At 44.5% G+C, this 26,425-nt stretch overlaps 1 protein-coding gene across 1 annotated transcript; it reads right to left on the reverse strand.

Moving 5' to 3' along the window:
* Positions 1-1,449: 1,449 nt before the first annotated feature.
* LOC111591302 (uncharacterized) lies at positions 1,450-5,599 on the reverse strand. Its single transcript, XM_023302260.2, has 3 exons — positions 4,634-5,599; positions 4,420-4,535; positions 1,450-1,592 (listed from the first exon to the last, which is right to left on the reverse strand). The coding sequence occupies exons 1-3, from the start codon at positions 5,367-5,369 to the stop codon at positions 1,509-1,511; spliced, it is 936 nt and encodes a 311-aa protein (XP_023158028.2). The 5' UTR covers positions 5,370-5,599; the 3' UTR covers positions 1,450-1,508.
* Between the last annotated feature and the right edge of the window lie 20,826 nt (positions 5,600-26,425).

The raw sequence follows: 26,425 nt of genomic DNA on the forward strand, positions 1-26,425 counted from the left end.
TTGGCACCTAGATGTGTTTGCCTCCCTTTCCTTTGTTGGCTTGCTTGTGTGGCGGAACCGCCCGAATTATTCCAGCTTAAGTGCCCAAGTCGCACCCTTAAGGGCAGCAACACACTTAAACGGGAATAAACCGTCAGTCCCTCGGATCTAGTCCAATAAAGCCACTTATCCAGGATCGAATACCACTAGCTCACTCGAAGGTGAGGCACAGAGAAATACAATAAAACATAATACCACAATTTAATAAGTATCATTAGTGATTACATTATCGGAGTTTCAGAAATAATAACCATAAATTTTAATGCAGCGGAAATAACTAACGAAGAAAACCGAGTAACATGGCGAAGCCTGGCCACGCTACTCCTCCTGGTCCTCTCCTGCGGAAGCAATAACCCACTCGGCCGTCTACCCCGGTGGCTGGGATGAAGGCCAAGTCACACCATCAACAAATCATCCTAAGGAGTACCTGCAAAAATTATGCCACAAGCAAGGCTGAGTATACTAATACTCAGCTAGACTTACCCGGTGTGAGGAGTCTACTCCTCTACCTCTAGACATGCAGCTGTTTGGCTGAGGGGTTTGGTTTGCCAAAAGCACTAGCTGAGTTTAAAATCAAGTTTTAGCTTTTCAAGTTTTAGTAAGATCCTTTTTAAACTAGATGAGTACCTAGCTATTCATACATGGTATCAAACATTATATCAATCAACATCTTTTGCCAGTCACCTCATTTCCACTTGTTACTCAATGTAGCAGCATGGATCAAGCAGTCTCATTAGCTGCGAGAAGCAGACGATTCGAATCGAGTTTTTATCCTTGCAAGGTAAACCTAAACACACGACATGCAGGGGCACTCCGTCCCCACACACATCAACCGTCCCCATCGATTCCCTGGCAACAGATCAGGGCTCACCGCCTTGGCGTACAATGCCCCACTGACCCCGACTGGCCGTCGTGCAATGACCGCACTTGTACCCACCATAACCGGAATGGGAGACCTCGTCTCAGGTCGCGTGAGGGGATATGTCTGCGGGCAGGTTCACTCAGGTACTAGGCTTACCGATTTACCATATTTCTCGGTATGTGTTTAGTACGTTCAAACGCTTGACACACGGTACCACACCTTAATCCTTATTCCAATTTTTATCCCGTGAACAACCAATCCCCATGGATTGTTGTTCACCAACCAATCTCATTATGATAAGAAAGTGGATACAACCAATTTCCTGACCTCGCGCGAGTGCTAGAAAAATCACTCGACTTCTACCGAGATCCCTAATTAGCAAAGCAGCTACTCGACCTAGCATACTAGTATCCATCTCAAAGGGAATCCTGAGTTCATGCAACTAGGGTTTCATTCAACTCCTACACTTAAGTGCACAGTACAAGCCTACAAACATTAAGTGCAGTAAAATAGCATATATAACGGTTATGCATAAAACCGGGGCTTGCCTTTTTAACACTTAGGTAGTGTTTGCTGGGGAGGTACTCGCTTGGCGAGCATCCACTGGTTAAGTCCATCCTTCCTTGGGTCGTCCACCGACTGCATCTTGTGGTTGGCACCACATCACTTGCACGGTCGTCACCTCTCGGTCCTAAATGAGATGCAGGATGCATATGTATGAATACAATGAAAAATATCACAAGCTATATAAATACATGGCAGCAAACTCACATTTAATTGTAAGACACCGCAACGACTATACGCAAGCGCTAGCTATTCGTATGTTATCGGCGTTCATCATTAACACCGTTAACAAGACGACCACATTTTATTTATTTACGTAACACAAATACGATATGACAAGTACACGCACATTTTATTTATTTGGATACGACTTTTTATTAGTTCTCCTATTAATCGCGCAAAAACATCACCGACCACACAAGTCCAACCAAGACAACGTAAGCTTGAATACGACATAGGCATCACTAACTACGGAACTCTTATATCATAATCAACTAGAGCAAGAAACATACAAAACAAGACACACGTGCATTATTAAGCTTAGTCATGGCAAGTCTACATTTATTTAAGTGCTAACCAAACATTTTTAGCCAAACGGGTGAACTAACAATCAAATGAGCACTAGCAGAATTTTTGGACAGCAATACAGCAGTTGCTTGTTTTAATCATAACTCTTCAATGGTTAGTCCAAAAATATCAAACTAGGACTTTCTGGAAAGCTTAAAAAGTGATCTACAACTTTGGTATTGTCATCACAACCTGACTAAACACTTAGCAAGGTCGAATTGTGCAAACACAGCAGCTCTGTCTATATTTGGACAGATTCAGACTTGTAGCTTCAAAAATTCACAACAAAAGATTCAGACATCCAAACAAAGTGATCCTAGACTTTCTAGAAAGTTAATAAAATTGTCTACATATCATTTATAAACATCTTAAGGTGATTCAATATTTAACTAAGGATAAAATACACTAGAAGGCTTTGCTGTCCAGAATTGGACAGATTCAGTCTTCAGACTTTAAACATCCATAACTTAAGCTTCAGACCACCAAAAATAGTGATCCAAGACTTTTTGGAAAGCTTGGGAAAAGTACTACATAACATTTATAATCACCAAGAATTGATTCTATGTTGAACTGAATCAAACAATTCAGTTTTCGAAATCTGTTCTGTCAGTGGACAGAACACAGCAACCAAGTTGTAAAATTCATAACTCTTAAACTATCAGGCCTGTGTTTATGAAATTTTAACACAAGCAAGATCAGAAAAGCATCTACAACTTTCTTATAATGACCGTGAACATATTGTAACATTAAATTAGGCAAACAATGCAGTTTCTGAAATCTGTACAGAATTTGGACAGATTCAGTTACTGAATTTGTAAAAATCCTAACTCCTAAACCTTCAGACCTATGGCTGTCAAATTTTAACACCAGCAAGATAATAAAGTTATCTACCACTTTTCTATAGCACCTATCTACAGAAAACACAATTTGGGTCATCAAACATACAGCACACCGAAAACAGTACGTGCAATCCAAAACAGCAATCAATACATTTCAGCTTCTATACAATTCAAGAATTGCCGCGTTCTAGAGACTTGAATTATTCTAACACTTTACCATTTGTTAGAGTTAAATTAATCAAATTAGGACCAACAAGTAGACTTACTAATTTTCATCCAAGTTACTTCGCGCGCTAGAACTAACATACACATTTAATCAACGCATTCACCACAATCATCAATTTCGGCATATATGTACATCAAAACGCGTTTCATCCACTAGTTCGCGTTTTAGCTTAGACACCACATGAGCACTACTAATTTTTACCCACGACCATAACCATGCGCATCTAGACTACAACAAGCAAATCACCATGTTTACAGACTTAACCCAAACCATCTAACAAGTTGGTTAACCAGTATAACACTTAGCAAAGTATTTTAGATTTCGCAACTCAAAAACATAGGTGGGAGCAGGTTAATTAGTTTTTCTTAACCATTTTCTCAACTTAAACTGGACAACGCACCAGTCACTTAAAACACCATATTTTAGGAGATCTCACATGTCGAGCATCAATTTATAACCTAAGTGACTCAACCTCTATCACGCTTGACAACTACCACATCACCCGATTTATCTATTTGGAACATCACTTGTCTAGCGTACTACTAGTACCCCGCATTTTGACTCGACTTATAATTATAGAGGAAGTGATGACTACTTACGGCATGTCATCACCTCTCTACATAAGCCCAAACAATTTCTACTAACGACTAAGAGTTCTAAGTATTAAACACAATGTTACTTTCCATGCGCAAATAAATCTCAACTTAACACTAGAGACACCGATGGATTTTTACTAAACTCATCATACGCATAACTCTGTCTCGCATACAACCATATCATGGCGTGCACTCGAGACACTTCAATCAATATGGCGCGACCACTAATCTAAATGGACTCCGACACTCATGTCTCAACGATACATCCTCTACGCAAACTAGCATTCTCTAAACTACTCGTCACATCAATAAATATATCCCCTCTAAAATTATGAATCCCATCACATTGCTTAAAACAAATACACTTTTCACATAAACACATATCGATGCATTTCCCCAAAACAAAATCCACATTTTGTAACTTAGTTTTCGCATCAAACAACGCATCGCATATTTTCCTATCAAAATAAAAATACCCGAGTTCTTTTCTATTTCATTTTCTTCCCTACACGCGTCCATTCATACAATTATACTTTCACACACATATAACCACATGCACGTCATCGACCAAAACATAATTAGACAACTACAAATCGCGCACACCAATTAACCTCTTGTTCTCCAATCGCAAACGCGATCCTACCAATGCGCATAATCGAAACATTTTACACACATCCATTCAAAATAATTAAATGAGTCAATCGAGAGCGACATGCATCGGCTCACCATAAACAAACCCAAACGGTGTTTGTGAGGACGATGGTGATTCCGATTTGTGCATAGCTCCGCACATCTACGAGCGTTGAACGACTTGCCTTCTCCACGCAAAACATGGGATGCCTCTACTCCACAAAACAAAAATAAAACAGCACACATACACAATTAAATCGTATGAAAATAACGCCGATGCGGAATCGAATAAGGATTGTCGTGGTCTCACCGGGGTGAACGACGACGACGACGGGGCTGCGCAAAAACAGCAAGCACCCGGTGGGCACCACGGCGTGCGGTTCGCTGCGCAGCACCCCACCCAGACATTTCGCCGAACACCTGGCACGCGCGCAGCGGGACATGCAACAGTGAGGTGCGGCGCTGCGCGTGCACCAACGATGGCTGCAAAAGCGGGATGGCACGACACAGCGCGCGGGTGCGCAGCGAGGCAACGCAGATGGACAGCGCGCCGAATCGAGCCCCAAAAATATTTGATGGCGATGAATGGAGGAGCAGAGGAGCTGTCCGATCTGCTGCGTTGAGTGGAAGAGACGGGGCTGCGCACCATAGTGGCAAAAAGGGGAAAGGTGCAGCGGCTGCTGCAGAGAAGGAGCTCGGCTCCATGGTGCTAGCCGCGAGCAGGTTAGGGGAAAGAGCTCGCTGCAGGGGGGCTGCTCGCCATGGAGAGAGGGCGCAGGGAGAAGGGGGAGCTGCTGTTGGAATTCCCAGGCGCCGTGGACAGGGAGCAGGGCGGCCAGGGAGAAGAACTCGAGCTCGCCGGGGGCTGGCGGCCATGTCTGCTGGCCGAGCAGAGGCTTCGACCATGGGGACAGCAGGGGCACCGGCGTGCTCCCAGGGAGCTCGGCCATGGCTGCTCTGCTGGGCGTCGGCCAAGGGAACTGCATCCCTGCAGGGAGCAAGCGCCATAGCTGGGAGCTTGGTTGCTCGAGCTTCACCGGCGCCATGAATCCAGGGAGCTGCTGCTCGCCTGCAGCAAGGGCGCCGAGTTGGGCTGGAAGCAGCCGAGGAGGGAGCTCGCGGCCGAGGTTGAAGATGCCAAGCTGCTGTCTGCCGGCAGCAGGGGGAGGGCGGTCCGGCCATGGAGGGAAGGAGACGTGCTCCCTGTTGCTAGCGTGGGGAATCCAGGGAGGAAGATGGCGTGGGGAGGGAGAGAGAGGCTGTTGGCGGCTGGGAAAAAAATAGGGGTGGGAGTGGAAAATGACCAAGTGAGCACCCCTATTTATAGAGAGGCACTAGGGCTAGGGTTTTCTTAGTGGGCCAAATGGGCTAGGTTGGGCTGGCCCAAACACGTTATCGGGCTGCGGTAATTTATTTTCCGAAATAAAAATGCTCTCGCGGAGGCCGTCTGTGTAAAAACAGAGCGAGCTGGTGCTCGGTTGGACAGAATGACAGATTATCCGTACGAAGAATTTGATTTGTTTAGCGCCGCTCGGAAAAATAATTCCTCGCGCCAATTTAGGAACAAAATGAATTGAGACCGATTGGTTTCGGATTTTTAGTCGGAGAAGGCGAAGCGTGACAATTTAAAATCGCTGCCGATACGGGGTTTTTAACTCGGTTCGGACATGAGATATTTGGCTGAGTCGGATAAATTTGATTAGAGACGACATACCGAGTATTCCGTGTGAGAGTACAGACTCGGATAAAATAGTCCGACATAGATCAACGTTCGAGGAATTAAACTCGGGCTCAGATCAGATAACAGCCGTCGAGAGTTTGATTGAATGAGCTTCAGACGAGATTTATAAGTCGAGATTGACTATCGAGTTTGCATCTGTTCCGAGAATAAAAGTTTTAACAGGCTCCGAATTCGGCCTTTTGCGAGACTGGATAACTCCGAATTCGATCAAAAGTGTACGAATAGTCTGAACAATCAGAGACATACGTGAGCGAGAAATAGAAATTTTCACTTAGCATCTGAGATTGGGATAAATCTCCCGACATAACATGAAACTGACACCTGGGGTGTCACAGCCTCCCCCCCTTAAAAAGAATCTCGTCCCGAGATTCGAATGAGGATATTTAAGGGTGGAGAAGCATGTAACTCCCAGACTGAAGATAGATGCAAATTCATGAGAGGGTATCTGACAAGATACTGAAGACAGATTTGGTTAGAATATCGCGCATATCGAGACAAAATGCAGCGATCATTCTGAGAGAATATCCACGAAAGATAGCACACCAGTATAGTCTCGTAATGGATCACGACTATTAACCGCGATACCAGCGCGTGCCGAGTAGCTCAACCATGTGTGCACCATAGTAGGCTCTCGGTCTCGTCGCGGCACCATCAGTTGTTAGCCATAATACCATTACCAAACGCAACCAATGAGAAATCCACATAGCACAGATAGTGGAGCCCATGAGAGTATGGCTCAGAAAATAAGAATGTGACCGGAGTTGAAGCAGAGATTGCTGACAAAAGAGCATCACATGAGAATTTTCTTTAACCCAGAGAACCATCTGATGATCAACATGGAGATTATCAGATCAGATATTAGCACGAGATTTGATATGAGGACGAACCAACCATGAGATCAAGATTGAAGAGCTTGTAGAGACATGAGAGAACTAAAGACAAGAATCAAATCCATTGAACCAAAGGGATACACTGTCGATAGATAAAATCGATAAAACAGTGTCATGGTCCTCAGAGAAGAGTATGAGAACGATCATAATGAGATATTGGACTGATCCACATTTGATACATGAGATCAGGGTATAGCAGATAACCAGATAACGGGGCAGAATCATTAAAGGATCAGAGATTCGGATGATAAAGCCACAACATGATTCGCAAGGAAAAAGATTACCAGACCGAGGCGAAAGGGGAGGTAGGGAAACAGGATCAGCTAGGATGATTAGCAGAAATGCTATGAAGTTTTAGGGCAAGGGTTTATGGAAAGAAACATGGCCTTGATAGGGTTTGCGCAACTAGACACCAAACAACAAATTTTTTTTGACACAACTAGTGCACAAGGAGACTTGGGTTGGTCTAGCGGTCAAGCTGTGGGGGTCTATAGGTGTAACTCCAACGGTAAAACACTCAAGGGCTAGAAAACACCAACACAAGCACATGATTAGATTTTTTAAGGGGTTTCACTTGCTAACCACAAGGTTGTTTGGAGAGGGTCTTTTCTTGAGCAGAACAGACAACATTTTTTTGCAAAAAGGGTTGAACATTTACAATACCACCTAAATAGCAAGGCAAGAGAAACACACAACACCACCTAGCAAGACTTACCAATCTGACACGAGGTAAGGCATTTCTTAGAGTTCACAAGGCGGCAATACATCACATTATTCACAAGTTCTTATTATTGGAATAAAGGTGAGAGAAGCATGTTGATGCAAGAGACAATTATAATGCGACAATCATGATGCATGCTCATTCTAGTCGTCTTCTCAGACCTAACTACTTTTTCGGGTGCTTCTACAGCATCCTTCCTAATAATAGTACTAGCCTTTATGGCATATATAAATATAGCCACCTAGCTACCCATCTATTTCCTAAGGCTTCACGTCCTAGGTCTATCCTTATCGTCCTGACATCTATCCAACATTTGTTTCTAAGCAAGTTTTACTTTAGAAAAGGTTGGTAATCATGACTTATTGACTTCTCTGTAATGGTATTCGCTCCGATACCAGCTGTGGCGGAACCGCCCGAATTATTCCAGCTTAAGTGCCCAAGTCGCACCCTTAAGGGCAGCAACACACTTAAACGGGAATAAACCGTCAGTCCCTCGGATCTAGTCCGATAAAGCCACTTATCCAGGATCGAATACTGATAGTCGCCTAGAGGGGGGGTGAATAGGGCGAAACTGAAATTTACAAATATAAACACAACTACAAGCCGGGTTAGCGTTAGAAATATAAACGAGTCCGCGAGAGAGGGCGCAAAACAAATCGCGAGCAAATAATGAAGTGTGACACACGGATTTGTTTTACCGAGGTTCGGTTCTCTCAAACCTACTCCCCGTTGAGGAGGCCACAAAGGCCGGGTCTCTTTCAACCCTTCCCTCTCTCAAACGGTCCCTCGGACCGAGTGGGCTTCTCTTCTCAAATCAAAGCCGGGAACAAAACTTCCCCGCAAGGGCCACCACACAATTGGTGCCTCTTGCCTTGATTACAATGAAGTTGTGATCTCAAGAACAAGTGAGAAAGAAAAGAAGCAATCCAAGCGCAAGAGCTCAAATGAACACGGCAAATCACTCTCACTAGTCACTAGGGCTTTGTGTGGAATTGGAGAGGATTTGATCTCTTTAGTGTGTCTAGAATTGAATGCTAGAGCTCTTGTAGTAGTTGAGAAGTGGAAAACTTGGATGCAATGAATGGTGGGGTGGTTGGGGTATTTATAGCCTCAACCACCAAACTTGACCGTTGGCTGGAGGCGTCTGCTCGATGGCGCACCGGACAGTCCGGTGCACACCGGACAGTCCGGTGCCCCTGCCACGTCATCACTGCCGTTGGATTCTGACCGTTGGAGCTTCTGACTTGTGGGCCCTCCTGGGTGTCCGGTGCACACCGGACATGTACTGTTTGATGTCCGGTGCACCGGTATGGGCATGTCTGACGTCTGCGCGCGCTGCGCGCGCATTAAATGCACCGCAGGGAGCCGTTGGCGCCGAAGAGAGCCGTTGCTCCGCTGGTACACCGGACAGTCCGGTGCACACCGGACAGTCCGGTGAATTTTAGCGGAGCGGCTGCCACGCGAACCCGAGGCTGGCGAGTTCCGGAGACCGCGCTTCCTTGGAGCACCGGACATGTCCGGTGCACACCGGACAGTCCGGTGAATTATAGCGCGCCGGCTTCCGAGAAATCCCGAAGGCGAAGAGTTGGAGTCTGAGTCCCCTGGTGCACCGGACAGGTACTGTTCACTGTCCGGTGGCACACCGGACAGTCCGGTGCGCCAGACCAGGGGTGCCTTCGGTTGCCCCTTTGCTCCTTTATTGAATCCAAAACTTGGTCTTTTTATTGACTGAGTGTGAACCTTTTACACCTGTATAATCTATACACTTGAGCAAACTAGTTAGTCCAAAGATTTGTGTTGGGCAATTCAACCACCAAAATTATTTAGGAACTAGGTGTAAGCCTAATTCCCTTTCAATCTCCCCCTTTTTGGTGATTGATGCCAACACAAACCAAAGCAAGTATAGAGGTGCATAATTGAACTAGTTTGCATAATGTAAGTGTAAAGGTTGCTTGGAATTGAGCCAATAAAACTACTTACAAGATATGCATGGAATGTTTCTTTCTTATTTAGTATTTTGGACCACGTTTGCACCACATGTTTTGTTTTTGCAAATCCTTTTGTAAATCATCTTTTGCAAATAGTCAAAGGTAAATGAATAAGAGTTTGCAAAGCATTTTCAAGATTTGAAATTTTCTCCCCCTAAATCAAATGCTTTTCCTTTGACTAAACAAAACTCCCTCTAAAAGAGATCCACCTCTTAGTGTTCAAGAGGGTTTTGATATATCATTTTGAAATACTACTTGCTCCCCCTTTGAACACAATAGGATACCAATTGATAAATACTTCTTTGAGAACACTAAGTTTTTGAAATTGGTGGTGGTGCGGTCCTTTTGCTTTGGGCTCATTTCTCCCCCTTTTTGGCATGAATCGCCAAAAACGGAACCATTAGAGCCCTTCTGGAGTACTAACTTCCTCTTTGGTCATAAGTGAATAAGTTAAGATTATACCAAAGACGAAGTCCGGTCCTTTTGCATTTACTCTCTCCCCCAAGGATGAAGTCCTTTTCTTTAATGCTCATTTCTCCCCAAGGAATAGAGAGTTGCTCGGAGTGATGGCGAAGCATGAGTTATGGAGTGGAAGCCTTTGTCTTCGCCGAAGACTCCAATTCCCTTTCAATATACCTATGACTTGGTTTGAAATAGACTTGAAAACACATTAGTCATAGTATATAAAAGAGATATGATCAAAGGTATTCAAATGAGCTATGTGTGCAAGCTAGCAAAAGAAATTTCTAGAATCAAGAATATTGAGCTCATGCCTAAGTCTGGTAAAGGATTGTTCATCAAGAGGCTTGGTAAAGATATCGGCTAATTGATCTTTAGTATTAATGTAAGAAATCTCGATATCCCCCTTTTGTGGGTGATCCCTAAGAAAATGATACCGAATGGCTATGTGTTTAGTGCGGCTATGCTCGACGGGATTGTCGGCCATTTTAATTGCACTCTCATTATCACATAGCAAAGGGACTTTGGTTAATTTGTAACCGTAGTCCCGCAGGGTTTGCCTCATCCAAAGCAATTGCGCGCAACAATGACCTGCGGCAATGTACTCGGCTTCGGCGGTGGAAAGAGCGACCGAATTTTGCTTCTTTGAAGCCCAAGACACCAAGGATCTCCCCAAGAACTGACAAGTCCCCGATGTGCTCTTCCTATTAATTTTGCACCCCGCCCAATCGGCATCCGAATAACCAATCAAATCAAACGTGGATCCCCGAGGGTACCAAAGCCCAAACTTAGGTGTATAAGCCAAATATCTCAAGATTCGTTTTACGACCGTAAGGTGGGATTCCTTAGGGTCGGATTGGAATCTTGCACACATGCAAACGGAAAGCATAATGTCCGGTCGAGATGCACATAAATAAAGCAATGAACCAATCATCGACCGGTATACCTTTTGATCCACGGACTTACCTCCCGTGTCGAAGTCGAGATGCCCATTAGTTCCCATGGGTGTCTTGATGGGTTTGGCATCCTTCATCCCAAACTTGGTTAGTATGTCTTGAGTGTACTTCGTTTGGCTAATGAAGGTGCCCTCTTGGAGTTGCTTGACTTGGAATCCTAGAAAATACTTCAACTCCCCCATCATCGACATCTCGAATTTCTGTGTCATGATCCTACTAAACTCTTCACATGTAGACTCGTTAGTAGACCCAAATATAATATCATCAACATAAATTTGGCATACAAACAAGTCATTTTCAAGAGTTTTAGTAAAGAGGGTAGGATCGGCCTTGCCGACTTTGAAGCCATTAGTAATAAGGAAATCTCTTAGGCATTCATACCATGCTCTTGGGGCTTGCTTGAGCCCATAAAGCGCCTTAGAGAGCCTATAAACATGGTTAGGATACTTACTGTCTTCAAAGCCGGGAGGTTGCTCAACATAGACCTCTTCCTTGATTGCTCCATTGAGGAAGGCACTTTTCACGTCCATTTGATAAAGCTTAAAGCCATGGTAAGTAGCATAGGCTAATAATATGCGAATTGATTCAAGCCTAGCTACGGGTGCATAGGTTTCACCGAAATCCAAACCTTCGACTTGGGAGTATCCTTTGGCCACAAGTCGAGCTTTGTTCCTTGTCACCACACCATGCTCGTCTTGCTTGTTGCGGAAGACCCATTTGGTTCCTACAACATTTTGATTAGGACGTGGAACTAAATGCCATACCTCATTCCTAGTGAAGTTGTTGAGCTCCTCCTGCATCGCCACCACCCAATCCGAATCTTGAAGTGCTTCCTCTATCCTGTGTGGCTCAATAGAGGAAACAAAAGAGTAATGTTCACAAAAATGAGCAACACGAGATCTAGTGGTAACCCCCTTATGAATATCGCCGAGGATGGTGTCGACGGGGTGATCTCGTTGGATTGCTTGGTGGACTCTTGGGTGTGGCGGCCTTGGTTCTTCCTCATCCTCCTTTTCTTGATTATTTTCATCTCCCCCTTGATCATTGCCATTATCTTGAGGTGGCTCATCTTCTTGATTTTGCCCTTCATCAACTTGAGCCTCATCCTCATTTTGAGTTGGTGGAGATGCTTGCGTGGAGGAGGATGGTTGATCTTGTGCATTTGGAGGCTCTTCGGATTCCTTAGGACACACATCCCCAATGGACATGTTCCTTAGCGCTATGCATGGAGCCTCTTCATTACCTATCTCATCAAGATCAACTTGCTCTACTTGAGAGCCGTTAGTTTCATCAAACACAACGTCACATGAGACTTCAATTAGTCCAGTGGACTTGTTAAAGACCCTATATGCCCTTGTGTTTGAGTCATAACCAAGTAAAAAGCCTTCTACAGTTTTAGGAGCAAATTTAGATTTTCTACCTCTTTTAACAAGAATAAAGCATTTGCTACCAAAAACTTTAAAATATGAAATGTTGGGCTTTTTACCGGTTAGGAGCTCATACGATGTCTTCTTGAGGATTCGGTGAAGATATAACCGGTTGATGGCGTAGCAGGCAGTGTTGACCGCTTCGGCCCAAAACCGGTCCGGTGTCTTGTACTCATCAAGCATGGTTCTTGCCATGTCCAATAGAGTTCGATTCTTCCTCTCCACTACACCATTTTGTTGTGGCGTGTAGGGAGAGGAGAACTCATGCTTGATGCCCTCCTCCTCAAGAAAGCCTTCGATTTGAGAGTTCTTGAACTCCGTCCCGTTGTCGCTTCTTATTTTCTTGATCCTTAAGCCGAACTCATTTTGAGCCCGTCTCAAGAATCCCTTTAAAGTCTCTTGGGTTTGAGATTTTTCCTGTAAAAAGAATACCCAAGTGAAGCGAGAATAATCATCCACAATTACAAGACAATACTTACTCCCGCCAATGCTTATGTAAGCAATTGGGCCGAATAGATCCATGTGGAGTAGCTCAAGCGGCCTGTCGGTCGTCATGATGTTCTTGTGTGGATGATGGACTCCAACTTGCTTCCCTGCCTGGCATGCGCTACAAATCCTGTCTTTCTCAAAATGAACATTTGTTAATCCTAAAATGTGCTCTCCCTTTAGAAGCTTATGAAGATTCTTCATCCCAACATGGGCTAGTCGGCGGTGCCAGAGCCAACCCATGTTAGTCTTAGCAATTAAGCATGTGTCGAGCTCAGCTCTATCAAAATCTACTAAGTATAGCTGACCCTCTAACACACCCTTAAATGCTAATGAATCATCACTTCTTCTAAAGACAGTGACACCTACATCAGTAAAAAGACAGTTGTAGCCCATTTGACATAATTGAGAAACAGAAAGCAAGTTGTAATCTAAAGAATCTACAAGAAAAACATTGGAAATAGAATGGTCAGGAGATATAGCAATTTTACCAAGTCCTTTGACCAAACCTTGATTTCCATCCCCGAATGTGATAGCTCGTTGGGGATCTTGGTTTTTCTCATATGAGGAGAACATTCTTTTCTCCCCAGTCATATGGTTTGTGCACCCGCTGTCGAGTATCCAACTTGAGCCCCCGGATGCATAAACCTACAAAACAATTTTAGTTCTTGACTTTAGGTACCCAAACGGTTTTGGGTCCTTTGGCATTAGACACAAGAACTTTGGGTACCCAAACACAAGTCTTTGACCCCTTGTGTTTGCCCCCAACAAACTTGGCAACGACCTTGCCGGATTTGTTAGTCAAAACATAGGATGCATCAAAAGTTTTAAATGAAAGACTATGTTCATTTGATGCATTTGGAATTTTCTTCTTAGGCAACTTGGCACGGGTTGGTTGCCTAGAGCTAGATGTCTCACCCTTATACATATAAGCATGATTAGGGCCAGAGTGAGACTTCCTAGAATGAATCTTTCTAATTTTGCTCTCAGGATAGCCGGCAGGGTACAAAATGTAACCCTCGTTATCCTGAGGCATGGGAGCCTTGCCCTTAACAAAGTTAGATAAGTTCTTTGGAGGGGCATTAAGTTTGACATTGTCTCCCCTTTGGAAGCCAATCCCATCCTTGATGCCAGGGCGTCTCCCATTATAGAGCATACTTCTAGCAAATTTAAATTTTTCATTTTCTAAGTTATGCTCGGCAATTTTAGCATCTAATTTTGCTATATGATCATTTTGTTGTTTAATTAAAGCCATATGATCATGAATAGCATCAATATCAACATTTCTACATCTAGTACAAATAGTGACATGCTCAATGGTAGATGTAGATGGTTTGCAAGAATTAAGTTCAACAATCTTAGCACGAAGTATATCATTCTTATCTCTAAGATCGGCAATTGTAATTTTGCAAACATCAAAATCTTTAGCCTTAGCAATCAAATTTTCATTTTCTAATTTAAGGCTAGCAAGAGAAATGTTTAATTCTTCAATCCTAGCAAGCAAATCATCATTATTATCTCTAGAATTGGGAATTGAAACATTACAAACATGTGAATCAACCTTAGCATTTAAACTAGCATTTTCATTTCTAAGGTTGTCAATCATCTCACGGCATGTGCTTAGCTCACTAGACAATTTTTCACATTTTTCTACTTCTAGAGCATAAGCCTTTTTAACCTTAACATGTTTCTTGTTTTCTTTAATTAGACAATCCTCTTGGGAGTCCAAAAGGTCATCCTTTTCATGAATAGCACTAACTAATTCATTCAATTTTTCTTTTTGCTCCATGTTAAGATTGGCAAAGAGAATACGCAAATTATCCTCCTCATCACTAGCATTATCATCACTAGACGATTCATATTTAGTGGAGGAGTTGGATTTAACCTTCTTCTTTTTGCCGTCCTTTGCCATGAGGCACTTGTGGCCGACGTTGGGAAGAGAAGTCCCTTGGTGACGGCGATGTTGGCGGCGTCCTCGTCGTCGGAGGAGTCGCTTGAGCTTTCGTCGGAATCCCATTCCCGACAAACATGGGCATCGCCGCCCTTCCTTTTGTAATACCTTTTCTTCTCCTTTCTTCTCCCCTTCTTGTCGTCGCCTCGGTCACTGTCACTAGATATAGGACATTTAGCAATAAAATGACCGGGCTTACCACACTTGTAGCAAACCTTCTTGGAGCGGGACTTGTAGTCCTTCCCACTCCTTTGCTTGAGGATTTGGCGGAAGCTCTTGATGACGAGCGCCATTTCCTCATTGTCGAGCTTGGAGGCGTCTATTGGTTGTCTACTTGGTGTAGACTCCTCCTTCTTTTCTTCCGTCGCCTTGAATGCAACGGGTTGAGCTTCGGATGGGTCGCCAAGCTCGTTGATTTTCCTCGAGCCTTCTATCATGCACTCAAAACTTACAAAATGCCCGATAACTTCCTCGGGGGTCATTTTAGTATATCTAGGATTACCACGAATCAATTGAACTTGAGTGGGATTTAGAAAAATGAGAGATCTTAAAATAACATTTACCACTTCGTGGTCGTCCCACTTCTTGCTCCCGAGGTTGCGCACTTGGTTTACCAAAGTCTTGAGCCGGTTGTACATGTGTTGTGGCTCCTCCCCTTTGTGAAGCCGGAACCGACCGAGCTCCCCCTCGATCGTTTCCCGCTTGGTGATCTTGGTGAGCTCATCTCCTTCGTGCGCAGTTTTGAGCACATCCCAAATCTCCTTGGCGCTCTTCAACCCTTGCACTTTGTTATACTCTTCTCTACTTAAAGAGGCGAGGAGTATCGTTGTCGCTTGAGAGTTGAAGTGCTCGATTTGGGCTACCTCATCCTCATCATAGTTCTCATCCCCTACGGATGGTACCTGCGCACCAAACTCAACAACATCCCATATGCTTTTGTGGAGCGAGATTAGATGAAATCGCATTAAATCGCTCCACCTAGCGTAATCTTCACCATCAAAAGTTGGTGGTTTGCCTAGTGGGACGGAAAGTAAAGGTGTATGTTTGGAAATGCGAGGGTAGCGTAGGGGGATCTTACTATACTTCTTGCGCTCTTGGCGCTTAGAAGTGACGGAGGGCGCATCGGAGTCGGAGGTCGATGTTGATGAAGTGTCGGTCTCGTAGTAGACCACCTTCCTCATCCTCTTGTGCTTGTCCCCTTTCCGATGCGGCTTGTGGGAAGAAGATTTTTCCTTCTTCTCTTTGTGGTGAGAAGAAGATTTCTTCTCCTTCCCTTTGTTGGAGGAGCTCTTCTTCTTCTCCCTCCTTTTGGTGCGGGACTCTTCCGATGAAGTGCTCCCTTGGCTTGTAGTGGGCTTTTCGCCGGTCTCCATCTCCTTCTTGGCGTGATCTCCCGACATCACTTCGAGCGGTTAGGCTCTAATGAAGCACCGGGCTTTGATACCAATTGATAGTCGCCTAGAGGGGGGGTGAATAGGGCGAAACTGAAATTTACAAATATAAACACAACTACAAGCCGGGTTAGCGTTAGAAATATAAACGAGTCCGCGAGAGAGGGCGCAAAACAAATCGCGAGCAAATAATGAAGTGTGACACACGGATTTGTTTTACCGAGGTTCGGTTCTCTCAAACCTACTCCCCGTTGAGGAGGCCACAAAGGCCGGGTCTCTTTCAACCCTTCCCTCTCTCAAACGGTCCCTCGGACCGAGTGAGCTTCTCTTCTCAAATCAAAGCCGGGAACAAAACTTCCCCGCAAGGGCCACCACACAATTGGTGCCTCTTGCCTTGATTACAATGAAGTTGTGATCTCAAGAACAAGTGAGAAAGAAAAGAAGCAATCCAAGCGCAAGAGCTCAAATGAACACGGCAAATCACTCTCACTAGTCACTAGGGCTTTGTGTGGAATTGGAGAGGATTTGATCTCTTTAGTGTGTCTAGAATTGAATGCTAGAGCTCTTGTAGTAGTTGAGAAGTGGAAAACTTGGATGCAATGAATGGTGGGGTGGTTGGGGTATTTATAGCCTCAACCACCAAACTTGACCGTTGGCTGGAGGCGTCTGCTCGATGGCGCACCGGACAGTCCGGTGCACACCGGACAGTCCGGTGCCCCTGCCACGTCATCACTGCCGTTGGATTCTGACCGTTGGAGCTTCTGACTTGTGGGCCCTCCTGGGTGTCCGGTGCACACCGGACATGTACTGTTTGATGTCCGGTGCACCGGTATGGGCATGTCTGACGTCTGCGCGCGCTGCGCGCGCATTAAATGCACCGCAGGGAGCCGTTGGCGCCGAAGAGAGCCGTTGCTCCGCTGGTACACCGGACAGTCCGGTGCACACCGGACAGTCCGGTGAATTTTAGCGGAGCGGCTGCCACGCGAACCCGAGGCTGGCGAGTTCCGGAGACCGCGCTTCCTTGGAGCACCGGACATGTCCGGTGCACACCGGACAGTCCGGTGAATTATAGCGCGCCGGCTTCCGAGAAATCCCGAAGGCGAAGAGTTGGAGTCTGAGTCCCTTGGTGCACCGGACAGGTACTGTTCACTGTCCGGTGGCACACCGGACAGTCCGGTGCGCCAGACCAGGGGTGCCTTCGGTTGCCCCTTTGCTCCTTTATTGAATCCAAAACTTGGTCTTTTTATTGACTGAGTGTGAACCTTTTACACCTGTATAATCTATACACTTGAGCAAACTAGTTAGTCCAAAGATTTGTGTTGGGCAATTCAACCACCAAAATTATTTAGGAACTAGGTGTAAGCCTAATTCCCTTTCAAATACCACTAGCTCACTCGAAGGTGAGGCACAGAGAAATACAATAAAACATAATACCACAATTTAATAAGTATCATTAGTGATTACATTATCGGAGTTTCAGAAATAATAACCATAAATTTTAATGCAGCGGAAATAACTAACGAAGAAAACCGAGTAACATGGCGAAGCCTGGCCACGCTACTCCTCCTGGTCCTCTCCTGCGGAAGCAATAACCCACTCGGCCGTCTACCCCGGTGGCTGGGATGAATGCCAAGTCACACCATCAACAAATCATCCTAAGGAGTACCTGCAAAAATTATGCCACAAGCAAGGCTGAGTATACTAATACTCAGCTAGACTTACCCGGTGTGAGGAGTCTACTCCTCTACCTCTAGACATGCAGCTGTTTGGCTGAGGGGTTTGGTTTGCCAAAAGCACTAGCTGAGTTTAAAATCAAGTTTTAGCTTTTCAAGTTTTAGTAAGATCCTTTTTAAACTAGATGAGTACCTAGCTATTCATACATGGTATCAAACATTATATCAATCAACATCTTTTGCCAGTCACCTCATTTCCACTTGTTACTCAATGTAGCAGCATGGATCAAGCAGTCTCATTAGCTGCGAGAAGCAGACGATTCGAATCGAGTTTTTATCCTTGCAAGGTAAACCTAAACACACGACATGCAGGGGCACTCCGTCCCCACACACATCAACCGTCCCCATCGATTCCCTGGCAACAGATCAGGGCTCACCGCCTTGGCGTACAATGCCTCACTGACCCCGACTGGCCGTCGTGCAGTGACCGCACTTGTACCCACCATAACCGGAATGGGAGACCTCGTCTCAGGTCGCGTGAGGGGATATGTCTGCGGGCAGGTTCACTCAGGTACTAGGCTTACCGATTTACCATATTTCTCGGTATGTGTTTAGTACGTTCAAACGCTTGACACACGGTACCACACCTTAATCCTTATTCCAATTTTTATCCCGTGAACAACCAATCCCCATGGATTGTTGTTCACCAACCAATCTCATTATGATAAGAAAGTGGATACAACCAATTTCCTGACCTCGCGCGAGTGCTAGAAAAATCACTCGACTTCTACCGAGATCCCTAATTAGCAAAGCAGCTACTCGACCTAGCATACTAGTATCCATCTCAAAGGGAATCCTGAGTTCATGCAACTAGGGTTTCATTCAACTCCTACACTTAAGTGCACAGTACAAGCCTACAAACATTAAGTGCAGTAAAATAGCATATATAACGGTTATGCATAAAACCGGGGCTTGCCTTTTTAACACTTAGGTAGTGTTTGCTGGGGAGGTACTCGCTTGGCGAGCATCCACTGGTTAAGTCCATCCTTCCTTGGGTCGTCCACCGACTGCATCTTGTGGTTGGTACCACATCACTTGCACGATCGTCACCTCTCGTTCCTAAATGAGATGCAGGATGCATATGTATGAATACAATAAAAAATATCACAAGCTATATAAATACATGGCAGCAAACTCACATTTAATTGTAAGACACCGCAACGACTATACGCAAGCGCTAGCTATTCGTATGTTATCGGCGTTCATCATTAACACCGTTAACAAGACGACCACATTTTATTTATTTACGTAACACAAATACGATATGACAAGTACACACACATTTTATTTATTTGGATACGACTTTTTATTAGTTCTCCTATTAATCGCGCAAAAACATCACCGACCACACAAGTCCAACCAAGACAACGTAAGCTTGAATACGACATAGGCATCACTAACTACGGAACTCTTATATCATAATCAACTAGAGCAAGAAACATACAAAACAAGACACACGTGCATTATTAAGCTTAGTCATGGCAAGTCTACATTTATTTAAGTGCTAACCAAACATTTTTAGCCAAACGGGTGAACTAACAATCAAATGAGCACTAGCAGAATTTTTGGACAGCAATACAGCAGTTGCTTGTTTTAATCATAACTCTTCAATGGTTAGTCCAAAAATATCAAACTAGGACTTTCTGGAAAGCTTAAAAAGTGCTCTACAACTTTGGTATTGTCATCACAACCTGACTAAACACTTAGCAAGGTCGAATTGTGCAAACACAGCAGCTCTGTCCATATTTGGACAGATTCAGACTTGTAGCTTCAAAAATTCACAACAAAAGATTCAGACATCCAAACAAAGTTATCCTAGACTTTCTAGAAAGTTAATAAAATTGTCTACATATCATTTATAAACATCTTAAGGTGATTCAATATTTAACTAAGGATAAAATACACTAGAAGGCTTTGCTGTCCAGAATTGGACAGATTCAGTCTTCAGACTTTAAACATCCATAACTTAAGCTTCAGACCACCAAAAATAGTGATCCAAGACTTTTTGGAAAGCTTGGGAAAAGTACTACATAACATTTATAATCACCAAGAATTGATTCTATGTTGAACTGAATCAAACAATTCAGTTTTCGAAATCTGTTCTGTCAGTGGACAGAACACAGCAACCAAGTTGTAAAATTCATAACTCTTAAACTATCAGGCCTGTGTTTATGAAATTTTAACACAAGCAAGATCAGAAAAGCATCTACAACTTTCTTATAATGACCGTGAACATATTGTAACATTAAATTAGGCAAACAATGCAGTTTCTGAAATCTGTACAGAATTTGGACAGATTCAGTTACTGAATTTGTAAAAATCCTAACTCCTAAACCTTCAGACCTATGGCTGTCAAATTTTAACACCAGCAAGATAATAAAGTTATCTACCACTTTTCTATAGCACCTATCTACAGAAAACACAATTTGGGTCATCAAACATACAGCACACCGAAAACAGTACGTGCAGTCCAAAACAGCAATCAATACATTTCAGCTTCTATACAATTCAAGAATTGCCGTGTTCTAGAGACTTGAATTATTCTAACACTTTACCATTTGTTAGAGTTAAATTAATCAAATTAGGACCAACAAGTAGACTTACTAATTTTCATCCAAGTTACTTCGCGCGCTAGAACTAACATACACATTTAATCAACGCATTCACCACAATCATCAATTTCGGCATATATGTACATCAAAACGCGTTTCATCCACTAGTTCGCGTTTTAGCTTAGACACCACATGAGCACTACTAATTTTTACCCACGACCATAACCATGCGCATCTAGACTACAACAAGCAAATCACCATGTTTACAGACTTAACCCAAACCATCTAACAAGTTGGTTAACCAGTATAACACTTAGCAAAGTATTTTAGATTTCGCAACTCAAAAACATAGGTGGGAGCAGGTTAATTAGTTTTTCTTAACCATTTTCTCAACTTAAACTGGACAACGCACCAGTCACTTAAAACACCATATTTTAGGAGACCTCACATGTCGAGCATCAATTTATAACCTAAGTGACTCAACCTCTATCACGCTTGACAACTACCACATCACTCGATTTATCTATTTGGAACATCACTTGTCTAGCGTACTACTAGTACCCCGCATTTTGACTCGACTTATAATTATAGAGGAAGTGATGACTACTTACGGCATGTCATCACCTCTCTACATAAGCCCAAACAATTTCTACTAACGACTAAGAGTTCTAAGTATTAAACACAATGTTACTTTCCATGCGCAAATAAATCTCAACTTAACACTAGAGACACCGATGGATTTTTACTAAACTCATCATACGCATAACTCTGTCTCGCATACAACCATATCATGGCGTGCACTCGAGACACTTCCATCAATGTGGCGCGACCACTAATCTAAATGGACTCCGACACTCATGTCTCAACGATACATCCTCTACGCAAACTAGCATTCTCTAAACTACTCGTCACATCAATAAATATATCCCCTCTAAAATTATGAATCCCATCACATTGCTTAAAACAAATACACTTTTCACATAAACACATATCGATGCATTTCCCCAAAACAAAATCCACATTTTGTAACTTAGTTTTCGCATCAAACAACGCATCGCATATTTTCCTATCAAAATAAAAATACCCGAGTTCTTTTCTATTTCATTTTCTTCCCTACACGCGTCCATTCATACAATTATACTTTCACACACATATAACCACATGCACGTCATCGACCAAAACATAATTAGACAACTACAAATCGCGCACACCAATTAACCTCTTGTTCTCCAATCGCAAACGCGATCCTACCAATGCGCATAATCGAAACATTTTACACACATCCATTCAAAATAATTAAATGAGTCAATCGAGAGCGACATGCATCGGCTCACCATAAACAAACCCAAACGGTGTTTGTGAGGACGATGGTGATTCCGATTTGTGCATAGCTCCGCACATCTACGAGCGTTGAACGACTTGCCTTCTCCACGCAAAACATGGGGTGCCTCTCCTCCACAAAACAAAAATAAAACAGCACACATACACAATTAATCGTATGAAAATAACGCCGATGCGGAATCGAATAAGGATTGTCGTGGTCTCACCGGGGTGAACGACGACGACGACGGGGCTGCGCAAAAACAGCAAGCACCCGGTGGGCACCACGGCGTGCGGTTCGCTGCGCAGCACCCCACCCAGACATTTCGCCGAACACCTGGCACGCGCGCAGCGGGACATGCAACAGTGAGGTGCGGCGCTGCGCGTGCACCAACGATGGCTGCAAAAGCGGGATGGCACGACACAGCGCGCGGGTGCGCAGCGAGGCAACGCAGATGGACAGCGCGCCGAATCGAGCCCCAAAAATATTTGATGGCGATGAATGGAGGAGCAGAGGAGCTGTCCGATCTGCTGCGTTGAGTGGAAGAGACGGGGCTGCGCACCATAGTGGCAAAAAGGGGAAAGGTGCAGCGGCTGCTGCAGAGAAGGAGCTCGGCTCCATGGTGCTAGCCGCGAGCAGGTTAGGGGAAAGAGCTCGCTGCAGGGGGGCTGCTCGCCATGGAGAGAGGGCGCAGGGAGAAGGGGGAGCTGCTGTTGGAATTCCCAGGCGCCGTGGACAGGGAGCAGGGCGGCCAGGGAGAAGAACTCGAGCTCGCCGGGGGCTGGCGGCCATGTCTGCTGGCCGAGCAGAGGCTTCGACCATGGGGACAGCAGGGGCACCGGCGTGCTCCCAGGGAGCTCGGCCATGGCTGCTCTGCTGGGCGTCGGCCAAGGGAACTGCATCCCTGCAGGGAGCAAGCGCCATAGCTGGGAGCTTGGCTGCTCGAGCTTCACCGGCGCCATGAATCCAGAGAGCTGCTGCTCGCCTGCAGCAAGGGCGCCGAGTTGGGCTGGAAGCAGCCGAGGAGGGAGCTCGCGGCCGAGGTTGAAGATGCCAAGCTGCTGTCTGCCGGCAGCAGGGGGAGGGCGGTCCGGCCATGGAGGGAAGGAGACGTGCTCCCTGTTGCTAGCGTGGGGAATCCAGGGAGGAAGATGGCGTGGGGAGGGAGAGAGAGGCTGTTGGCGGCTGGGAAAAAAATAGGGGTGGGAGTGGAAAATGACCAAGTGAGCACCCCTATTTATAGAGAGGCACTAGGGCTAGGGTTTTCTTAGTGGGCCAAATGGGCTAGGTTGGGCTGGCCCAAACACGTTATCGGGCTGCGGTAATTTATTTTCCGAAATAAAAATGCTCTCGCGGAGGCCGTCTGTGTAAAAACAGAGCGAGCTGGTGCTCGGTTGGACAGAATGACAGATTATCCGTACGAAGAATTTGATATGTTTAGCGCCGCTCGAAAAAATAATTCCTCGCGCCAATTTAGGAACAAAATGAATTGAGACCGATTGGTTTCGGATTTTTAGTCGGAGAAGGCGAAGCGTGACAATTTAAAATCGCTGCCGATACTGGGTTTTTAACTCGGTTCGGACATGAGATATTTGGCTGAGTCGGATAAATTTGATTAGAGACGACATAGATCAACGTTCGAGGAATTAAACTCGGGCTCAGATCAGATAACAGCCGTCGAGAGTTTGATTGAATGAGCTTCAGACGAGATTTATAAGTCGAGATTGACTATCGAGTTTGCATCTGTTCCGAGAATAAAAGTTTTAACAGGCTCCGAATTCGGCCTTTTGCGAGACTGGATAACTTCGAATTCGATCAAAAGTGTACGAATAGTCTGAACAATCAGAGACATACGTGAGCGAGAAATAGAAATTTTCACTTAGCATCTGAGATTGGGATAAATCTCCCGACATAACATGAAACTGACACCTGGGGTGTCACAGCTTGTTGGCCTTGATTGCTATCACCTTTCCATTCTTTTTCTTCTTGATCAAATATGGTGTAGCAGTCTTTTTGTCCACCTTTTTGATGTAGGTGTTGGAGATTTTGCTTGATGGTTTTTGCTTGAGCTTTTGCCTTTGCTTATCCCCGATCATCGTCTTGCATTGGAAAGACTTGTGGCCTTCCTTGTGGCATAACCTACAAATCATAGTTTCTCCCTCCATAGGCTTGTTCACTTCCGCAGTGGTGTTATCCTGTGGAGGTCGAATTTGTTTGGCTTTGCCTTTCTTGTCATACAAAGCCTTGCCAAGACGAGCCACTTCTCGCCTTAATTGCTCATTTTCCTTTGCAACCTCATCCGAACATGTTTCTATAACAATATTCTCAACAAGAACTTGGTTGTAGGGGTTAGTATCATTAATTAAATCAAAGCAAGAAGTAGAAGCATCCTTTTTAATAATTTCAGGAATTTTAACTAAAGATGCTACTGGGGTGCTACCAATGTTTTCTAGCTTAGTGTTGGGGTCGTGCTTCGGTACGCCGAAGGTCTCACACGAAGAAGCAGCTTCGGCCAAAGTCGTTTCTAAGAGATGGCCGAAGGTCCCTTTTCATGGAGCTTCGGCGTTTTAAACCGACATAGAGGCAGAATGACCTTTTTATACATGTATGTCCGAGTCAATGTTGTAAACTTCCGCAAGGGGCATAATTGTAATTTGTCACAGGCTGCGACCTGTGTCTATAAATAGATGAACAGTACCTCTGTACTGTTCACGCGAACCCGCTTTTTGCCTTCGCATCACATTCGTACTTTTTGCCTTCCGCAAGACCGAAGGTACATTTGTACTTCAAAGTCATTTATATTCATTAATACAAGTAGAGATAATTCTATGATAATATTTACATGTTTATTTCATGATTTATGTGAATGCTTTATTCTTCATTGTTATGCTTACGAAGGTATGTTCTTTGTAACCTTCGTCCGAGATGCTATATATCCCGAAGGGATATATCGTTATGAAGGACGAAGGACCTTAATACTTAACATTTTCCGTGTTGCCTTGTTCTTAATTCGAAGCATTTGAGAACAAGTCCCCAACATTGGCGCCCACCTCCGGTCAACTCACTTCCACCTTTCTGAGCTGATGGCTTCGTTCAACACTCAAGCTGGAGCTGCTTCGGCTTCGAAGCTGGTGCTCCCGATAACAGGCGGTTCTTGCTCAGAGCCAGCTAACAAAAAGCAGAAGAAGGAGGCTCAGAGAAGGGTGCAGCATGTTGGAGTGCAGGGACCCTTCATTAAGTCAAAATGGTCTCACATTCCAATTACCTTCTCTCAGGAAGATCTTCAGCTCAAGGACTATCCTCACAATGATGCTATGGTCATTTCTTGTGTGATCAAAGGGTTTCTGGTTCACAATGTCCTAGTTGACACAGGCAGTGCAGCTGACATTATATTTGCCAAAGCCTTCAGACAGATGCAAGAGCCTGAAGACAAGATTCATGATGCTACGCACCCTCTTTGTGGCTTCGGAGGGCGGCAGATTGTGGCACTCGGGAAGATTACCATGCCGGTAACCTTCGGATTTGTTAATAACACAAGGACTGAGCAAATTGTGTTTGATATTGTTGACATGGAATACCCCTACAACGCCATCATTGGTCGTGGTACCCTAAATGCTTTTGAAGCAATTCTTCACCCAGCCTATCTCTGCATGAAGATACCTTCGGACCAAGGGCCTATTGCTATTCATGGGAGTCAGGAAGCTGCCAGAAGGGCCGAAGGAAGCTGGACTGATTCCAAGGCAATCCATAATATAGATGGAGTTGAAGCTTGTGAACAGTACAAGTTCAGGAGGGAAAAAGCAGCTTCGGCTGATCAGCCGAAGCCCATGCTGCTGTGTGAGGATATAGCAGAGCAGAAGGTGCTATTGGGCTCGCAATTATCTGAAGATCAAGAGAAAACCTTGATAAGGTTTTTATTCAACAATAAAGATGTTTTTGCATGGTCAGCCAATGATCTTTGTGGAGTGAATCGGGATGTTATTGAACATTCGCTCAATGTTGACCCATCCTTCAGACCCCGCAAGCAGAGGCTTCGGAAAATGTCTGATGACAAGGCCGAAGGGGCTCGCAACGAAGTAAAAAGACTCCTAAGTGCAGGAGTTATCAGAGAAGTGAAGTATCCAGAATGGCTAGCTAACACTGTTATGGTGAAGAAGGCCAATGGAAAGTGGAGAATGTGTATTGATTTCACAGATCTCAACAAGGCTTGTCCGAAGGATGAGTTCCCGCTGCCAAGGATAGACTCTTTAGTTGATGCAGCAGCTTCTTCGGAACTCATGAGTCTCCTGGATTGTTACTCAGGCTATCATCAAATCTGGATGAAAAAGGAGGATGAGCCGAAGACTAGTTTCATAACCCCAAGTGGTACATATTGCTATCTTCGGATGCCTGAGGGGCTTAAGAATGCTGGAGGGAGTTTCAGCAGGATGACTGCGAAGGTTCTCCAATCTCAGATAGGCAGAAATGTGTTGACCTATGTTGATGA

Source organism: Zea mays, chromosome 4 (assembly GCF_902167145.1).
Source record: "Zea mays cultivar B73 chromosome 4, Zm-B73-REFERENCE-NAM-5.0, whole genome shotgun sequence".
Taxonomy (NCBI): Eukaryota; Viridiplantae; Streptophyta; class Magnoliopsida; order Poales; family Poaceae; genus Zea; species Zea mays.